Consider the following 8905-nt stretch of genomic DNA (forward strand, 5'->3'; position numbering starts at 1 on the left):
TATCTCCATATACCCACGGGAATGGGAACTATGCGGGTGAAATCGCGAGTGATTTTTATTTAAATTGGAACAATTTTATAAATGTAACTTTAAAAGTCAAGAACTTTGCTATTAACTTTCAAACCAAACGTAATCTATACTTATATTATAAAGCTAAAGAGTTTGTTTATTTGTTTGTTTGATTGAACGCGCTAATCTCAGGAATTACTGGTCCGATTTGAAAAATTATTTCAGTGTTAGATAGCCCATTTATCGAGGAAGGCTATAGGCTATATTTAATCCCCATATTCCTATGGGAACGGGAACGACGCTGGTGAAACCGCGCGGCGTCAACTAGTTAATAATAATCATGAATAGAAAATATTTGCGACAGAAAATAGTCTTCTACTTAAACGTCCAACTTAACTGTGTGCCAAAATTATATGAAAAGGTAACAGACAAACAGACGGACTAACTTACTTTCACATTTATATTATATTTTGTAACACATGATTGTCACAGTATAGCCGGCGCCTTATAAAGGGTCCAAATTGATTAATAAGTCGCGCGCGCTGTAATGTGACCTTTTTAATTAAATAATGCAATCGAGACTAAAGTGAACTTACTAGGGATTCCCTTCCTTACCCCACAGAAACGCAAGGCACTACAACACCTTGTGGGACTAATTATTGCTAGGTGTTTTTCGTTTATACATTAACACAGTGCGGGCGCCTTGCAAGAGTTTATTGCACCGATTAGCTGGACGCAATACATCGTCATCATCATCAACACCATAATTATCATCATCATCATCAGCCGATGGACGTCCACTGCTGGACATATTACGCCTCATAGAAGGACTTCTAATCACCACTGTCTCCAGTATCCACATAATATTAAATTTGGAATTTTATTATTGTTGTGTTGATACAAGCCGTACGAGTAAATCGCAATTATTTTTATTTACAAGAAAAAGGCGATCATCATTATTATCAACCCATAGTCGGCTCACTGCTGAGCTCAGAATGAGAGGGGTTGGGCCAATAGTCCACCACGCTGGCCCGATGCGGATTCGCAGACTTCACACACGCAGAGAATTGAGAAAATTCTCTGGTATGGTCCGGTTTCCTCACATTGTTTTTCTTCACCATTTGAAACACGTGATATTTAATTTCTTAAAATGCACACAACTGAAAAGTTGGAGGTGCATGCCCTGGACCGGATTCGAACCCACACCCGCCGGAATCGGAGACAGAGGTCATATCCACTGGGCTATCACGGTATGCGACCCTCTTAGTATAAAATAACCTAAATACTAGAACATAGAATGCATACCTAATTTTCAGCTTTTCATTTCGCTGACATTTCCAGAACTTCGCCTCCGGTGTTTGTTCATTTTCCTCGAATGTTTCTTAAAGTCGCTCTCAATCTGCTGCGGAGGTGCCCTACATTCCTTTTCTAGGTCGTTTTTTGATTTCAATGTATTATTTTATTTTACAATTTTTTTATATGAATGTTTGTATTTGTTTGTTGTGGCTGGTTAGATAAGTAGGAATGCTTTGTTGTAGGACGCATTTCAGACTAGGCGCGGAAGAACATATCGAATCAGGAAGTTCGTAGAACATTAGACTATTGCCATATTAGAAGCTTTTTGCTTAGTTGAAGAGAATAATAGTTTTAAAATTTGAAAAGCCATGGTTAGTGTTTTTATCAAAATCAATAAATGACAAATTCTAGTAAATTTAGACGGCCTCCTTGGCGCAGTGGTATGCGCGGTGGATATACAAAATGAAGGTCCTGGGTTTGATCCCCGGCTTAGCAGATTGAGATTTTCTTAATTAGTCCAGGTCTGGCTGGTGGGAGGCTTCGGTAGTGGCTAGTTACCACGCTACCGGCAAAGACGTACCGCCAAGCGGCAACCGAAAGTGTAGAAACCGAAAGAGGTGTGGATTTTCATCCTCCTCCTAACAAGTTAGCCCGCTTCCATCTTAGACCGCTTCCATCTTAGACTGCATCGTCACTTAACATAGTGAGATTGTAGTCAAGAGCCAACTTATAAAGAATAAAAAAAATCCTATAAAAATAACTACTGAGACGAGAGACTACGAGAGACGAAAAAGAGGCCGAAAATAATAGCAGTTCTTACAATTTGAGTACGCAAAAGGCATTAGAACAATTTGGTAGAAGTGTTCGAGTAGGGAGAAACGTTGCTATAACTACCCTATTCACGGGGCGGCACGCACTGGTGGCTCCAATTTGGTCAATTCACTCAAGTAAATGAAACGCTAACAACACAATAAATCGGTCGCTGCACTTTCTGTAATGGCGGGTTGACGACCGGCGTGCGTGTTTATTATCTTTATTGCCAGGGTACATAGGATATTCCTTACTAGTTATAATGGACTAGCCTGTGATAGCCATATAATATACCTTACTTTCTGGAACTGGTATGATAATGTGGTAAATAATGTACGGTATCACAAGTAAGTCGTCGTCATCAACCCATATTCGGCTCACTGCTGAGCTCTCCTCTCAGAATGAGAGGGTTAGGCCAATAGTCCACCACGCTGGCCCAATGCGGATTGGCAGACTTCACACACGCAGAGAATTAAGATAATTCTCTGGTATGCAGGTTTTTTCACGATGTTTTCCTTCACCGATTGAGACACGTGATATTTAATTTCTTAAAATGCACACAACTGAAAAGTTGGAGGTGCATGCCCCAGATCGGATACACAAGTAAGTACGGTAGCCAATTATAGAGTTTGGACTGTGATAGCATTGGAAGAGTCCATACAGGCTGATTCCCATCGGTTTACCTATTACAAAACAAGTTTGCATCAAGCGGTATGAATTTTTGGGACGGCTTATACTAATATTATAAAGCTGAAGAGTTTGTTTGATTGAATGCGCTAATCTCAGGAACTACTAATCCGATTTGAAAAATTCTTCCAGTGTTAGATAGCCCATTTATCGAGAAAGGCCCGCATTCCTACGGGAACGGGAACTATGCGGGTGAAACCACGTAGCGTCAGCTAGTATTAGGATAAAATCATTGTCATTGTCAAACCTACTGTTAGATCTACTCCGGAGCCTATTTAGAAGACTGAACGGCCCCCTCAGTAACAAGAATATTTTTTAGATACCTTTACTCATATAAAAAGGATGGTTGGATCTGATAGTAGCCATCATACACACGCCAAAAGCAATTCGAGAAAGCTTCTAACGTCTGGTCTGAGCTATAAATATTAATCCGTCAATTGCGTGCACCACCGTAACCCCAGCAACAGTTGGATCGATATCTCAAACCAATCCGCAGTGAAATCCGACGCGAACCTGACACTAACTGATTGATAAACGGTGGCTCCACTGTGTAACGATGGTGAAGATGAACAGAGGTGACTCGAAGGCCATTTATTTTGGACACCCTAGTCAGTTTTGGAAGGTAAAGTGAAAGCATTTTTTAAGAATTTTTTATTGAGTTACTTTATTTACTCGTATTTGTTTCTAGTTCTGTATTTTGCACATGTTTGATATCAAGACATCGTGCCGTAGGCTCCTTACTCCAGCGGCGTCACCGGGGGCAAGCGCAAAAGCATTGCCTAATGGGGCCCGAAAATAGACTAATGACATGAGATTCGGACTTATAAAGATTTCTAATCATGGGCATCCGTGTACCTAAATATAACTTGAGATGATAAATTATGTAAATAACATACTTATTTATATACCTACTTAATGTTATTAATGCTAAAGTGGGTTTGTTAGTGTCTTTCATGCCTGAAATGATTTTAAATGAAAAGCTATACGATCAGTTAGTTATATAAGCTATATTTTTATCCTCGTATTTCCACGAGAACGAAAACTATGCGGATGAAATCGCGGGTATCCGGTAGTGTAATATAAAATGCATTTGATAAGTTGTGCGAAGAATGTAAAGAATTCTATTAAAAACGTGCTGTTTCTAGTGCTGTGAATTTTATGGAGGACTGCAATGACTATAAATAAATAGACGCGATGTCTGGTGTTCCCTCTATAAGGATATAAGGATAAAGAGAGAAGCCTGGTTCTGTAAAGGGTTAAATGCAAGTTAAATAAGCTGATAATTATGAAAATCTTTTTTTAATTTTCTAGATGAGACAACACTGCAATGTTGATGGTCTGGTGAATATAGACGAAATGAAGAAAACTGTGGATATTGTCGATTATGATGCAGTTCATTTGGAAAAGTAAGTTACTTAGAATATATGTGACTTATCTTGAGCAATTATTATTATTATTGGACAAAGGCTAGAGAATTGAAAAAAATACAAAATTATATAGCTTTTAGAAATACTATCTTTATTACATTTACAAAGATTGATTTGAACCTGAAATAAAAAAAGAATATTAAACGAACATCGTCCAAAAGCAACAAAAGCATACCTCCTTTTCTTTTGTTATCTGTAATTGACAATTAATGAATATTGAAACAACCTAGTTTCTTTTTACAGAGCAATAGTTAATAGAGCTGCTGAAAAAGTAAGAATGTTACTAGATGAAGAAGATGTTAAACTATGACACAGGAGGAAAAAGCTTAAACATCTTTTGGAAGAAGAAGAAATACAACTTATTAGGGAAATAGAAATCAAGCAGACGATGATTGAATGTGAATATTGTAAAAAAAGAGAAAGCAAAATAGTAAATTACGAGGAAGATATTGAAAATGAAAAAGGGCGCGAATGTTTAAAAGCTCTTGAAAGAGAAAAAATGTAAGTTAACATACGAGTATAAAATTTATTATATCGAAGTCTAATTGAAGTAGTCTAGGCTCTGCTTTCTTCTATACGCAATACAGAATAACATGAACTGTATAGTATATATCACCAACTGTAACATTTATTTTAAAAGGACTTCTGCTGGGTTTCTTAAAGGCTTTCCTAGAATGAATCAGCTTTCCGAGTCTCTAACTCTCTAATCTGGTAATAAGAAATTTGTTTTTGATTTTATTGATAAAAATCCACGACGATATTTTCTCTTCTTGTATCTTTTTGTATAGTGAATCAAGGGTTTCCTTGTGTAAGTAAAGTTCAGTTTTTTTTTTTAAATTAACATGTTTTTTTTGTGTAATTAATTAAATAGTTATGAATAGTTCTTATCCATAGAGCTAATGGCATGAAATGCACAAGAGTGGATGAGATTGAACTGCGAAATATACAAAAAATGCAAATGCACGAAAAGAAGTTAATAGAACAAAATCAAGCGGATATCGATGAAATATGGCACCGGATTCTTTTACAAGATGTTAGAATGAAGGTCAGTCTAGTGATAAAATAAATGAAAATGCTAACTTAAGTTACTTACTTATTTATATTGATAGAACCTATTTTAAAACAGGAAGAAAAAGAAAGAGCCACAGCAAACAGATTAAAACAAGAAATGTGCGAACGTCGAATGGCTTACGATGCGCAAATAGCAAGCGCTAATAGAAAAAGACAAGAAGCGTTACAAACTGAAAGAGCATTCGAAAACAGGCGGTTGGAAAGAATGAAGGAGAAGATGGAACAGGATTACTATGATGGTAACTAATAATAACAACCATTACAGCTTACTTTTATGAAAAAATCGTCAAATAAAACTTTATAAGTTATAATATGTGGAATATAACGTAATATATGAAAGAGAATTATTTAAGTCTAGTTTGGTTAATTAGTGTTTTGCAGTTATTAACAAAATAAGTGTATTGAAAACTAATTACACGTGATCTTTCAAATCTTACTATTGTAATTGTATTGTATTTTTATAGCAATCAAAAGAAAAAAAGATCAGCAAATAACGAACAAACAAAACTTCATAGAGGGACACCAAATAAAGTTATCGCGGATAAAAAGTGAAAAGAAACAGGAGAGAGATATAGATATAAATGCAATTCGAATCGCAAAGAATGAGTTGCGACGAGAAAATCAAATGAAATTGAATCAAATTGTAAGCAAAAGTACACAAATTTTAGCACACTGAAAATATTATGTAGTAAACGGTTTAGTTAGCACCTTATGCCACAGCACTTTATTTTATTATTGTTTTTATTGTTGTTCGCACATTTATACTTACATTTATAAGTTTTATGTTCTAATCGATTTTCATTTTGATGTTAACGAATTTCAGCGAACGCTTAAAAGACAACAGGATATATTCGAAGTCAATTTGAATTACGAAAAAAAACAGGCAGAAGAATTAGAAAAAGAAGCAAATAGAATAGTTCGTGAATGGAAAGAACGAGGTGAAAAAGAAAATGATGAATTTGTTAAAAGATCTGAAGCGGAAAAACAAAACAATAAACTCGTAAGCCATTCATTGTTACTGATATTACTTTATTGAATTAATTGGAAACTACATTCTTTGATTTTATTTGATGGCTATCTCATACCACACCATTACATTCTTTCCACGTGTCTTTTCCAGTATGAAGAGATAATTAGTTAATTGATAACCTTCTAAAGAAGTGTTCTTTATTCTTTTAATCTGATGACACATGGTGCCAGCGCCGGCCCGAAGTAAATTTTAAAATAGAGCGAGATCCAATTACGGCGCCTCTCCAATTTACTCCTAAAAATATGCATTTACCTAATACCTAATTATGAGTGTAAAGTAAGATTGGAACGCGAAGATCTCGACCATACTCTGGGGTGACCAATTGAAAATCAGGCGCAGTACCGCCTACGGTAGACTAAGATTATCATTTAGGCGCTCTCTAGGGATTGGCGCCTGGAGCGACTGCTCCGTTCGCCGTATGGACGGACCGGCCCTGCATGGTGCATTTACCTACCTATTACGATTTTTGCAGTTTGCAATCAAAAGTTGTGATATTTTATTTCTATCTTGGTAAAGTTAGGTTACTATTTTTTAGGATTCCTAGTAAATACTAACGAAATTAATAAATACCATTCATTCTTATTTTAGCAAGCAGCACAAGAATACAAGCAGCACATAGAAAGAATTAAGCACGAATTAGAGATGAAAAGAGAGGAAAGAAAAGCTACAATGGACAGAGTAAAAAGGATAGCGTACGATGAATTGCAAAGAAACCTGGACAGTGCTAATGAAGAACTGAGACGCCAGATGGAATACAGGAATATATTGACAAATCAAATAAGCGATAGCCAGAAAATTATGGTAATAACCACGGAATTAATAAAAGCTTTAGCGATAGTTATTTGTCTGTGGTAATGATAATGGTGCTTTTAGATTACTTTTAGCTGCCTCAGAATAAAGATACACAGTGTTTATTACATAATCTGAGTTAGATGATCAAAAATATTATTAGGTACTATGATTTCTATGAAACACGAATGCTACTTTTAATAAATTAAAATATTGGTAGACGTTTATAAAAAGCCTTACAAATTGTTACAGGATCTAGAATTAAACGAAATGGAGAGAAAGCAACTACCATTCACAAAAAAGGCGATAATGTTTGAAGAAGCGATGAAGGATAAAGTAACCCACCCAATAAGGTAAATCAGTGTGTGTCAGTGTAAAACAGGTGTGAAATATAATTAAAATTATGTATGATTTGTGCAAATTAACTTGACACCTGGCTGCAAAACACTATCATACAACATAGTACCCATTTATTCCTACCTTTCTACAAAAAATAGTCGAATTGCTTATAGTAGCGCTAGGGATCCTTAAACGCTGTACAGTGACGTGGTTAGACTTTTAAAAACTCTTGTTATTATATTTGTTAATTAATTAATTAATCAGGTCGTGATCGATCTCTCGAGCGGCCGGACATTACGATTATTATTAATTTATTTTCATCTACATTCTACACTTATTACAGAAAAAAACTACTAACAGAACAAAAACTTTGGGGTTCCTTCCCTACATGCAAAGTGAGGATGAATTTTTTTATAATCTATCCCATGGTGTGGTATATCGATCGTTATCGGTATTTTTGTGCTTTACTTATGGTTTTAAAGTGCTAACTTAATCTACGGAACCATACACTGCGCGTGGCCCGTTTTTATTTGTCACACTTTTCACTCTGGTTTGGTTGGTTGTAACGTAATCATTATGAGTGTTTAGGTCTAGTGTGACGTGTCGGATAGCAGCGACAATGATTGTAACATTATTTTGTGGCAGATAAAACACCTCGAGCAGGTCCAAGGACTTGTGACCTTGTAGTAGGTTTAAGGGATCCCTTTAGAATGCATCAACACTCACCTTTCTTGCCTGACATGTTATCTATACCCACAACAATAATTACAACACAAAACATTATTGCACAAAACCACTAACGCAACTGGCAGCGTGACGGTGTCTAAGCTGCCTAACAAACAACTGAGCTCAAGTCATCAAATACCCTCTTATTTATACCAACACTGATACCTTTCAATAACATAAATAATGAATGTTGATACCACCTGTAATCGAGGAACTTGTAACACTAGGTCCCAGGAGTACCTACCTAGACCTTCTTTTGCAAGAACTTGAAACTTATGTTTTTAATCATTAGATACCAATTTACCTATGTGCTAATATTCAGCTATACATTTTGCAGTGAGAACCCCATTCATCCGTTTAAGAAAACCATGCAGATGCATCAAACTCCATCACTGCCGAATATCAGAAAAAGTCGATTTTGATATTTGTATTTATTTAAAAAAATAAAAACCTACTGACCTCATAGCATGTTTTTCATTGATTTATCCCAATTATGACAAATTAATTAAGTACCTAAATAATGACATTTTAATATGTTGGTAAAAATATAGTTGGTAGGTACTGCAAGATGCAATTTTTATGACGTCTCCGAATTAAGGTGAAGTCTCCCCGCGCAGGTCATAGAAAAAAAACGCGTGTGTCGACTTCGGGTGGTGAGTGGACTGTAACTGGTCAATTTCTGTACGTAGAATAGTAGATTGTTATACGAGGGGCTAAAAAC

At 35.9% G+C, this 8905-nt stretch overlaps 1 protein-coding gene across 1 annotated transcript; it reads left to right on the forward strand.

The window, feature by feature from the left end:
* Positions 1-4539: 4539 nt before the first annotated feature.
* LOC112055345 (trichohyalin-like) lies at positions 4540-8647 on the forward strand (the record flags this gene model as incomplete). The annotated part of the gene is made up of 8 exons (XM_024095418.2): positions 4540-4730; positions 5124-5274; positions 5356-5539; positions 5765-5943; positions 6124-6300; positions 6919-7131; positions 7372-7472; positions 8522-8647. Coding segments are annotated over 8 exons (1281 nt in total), but the record flags the coding sequence as incomplete, so codon positions are not given.
* Positions 8648-8905: the final 258 nt, after the last annotated feature.

This window comes from Bicyclus anynana, chromosome 2 (assembly GCF_947172395.1).
Source record: "Bicyclus anynana chromosome 2, ilBicAnyn1.1, whole genome shotgun sequence".
Classification (NCBI taxonomy): Eukaryota; Metazoa; Arthropoda; class Insecta; order Lepidoptera; family Nymphalidae; genus Bicyclus; species Bicyclus anynana.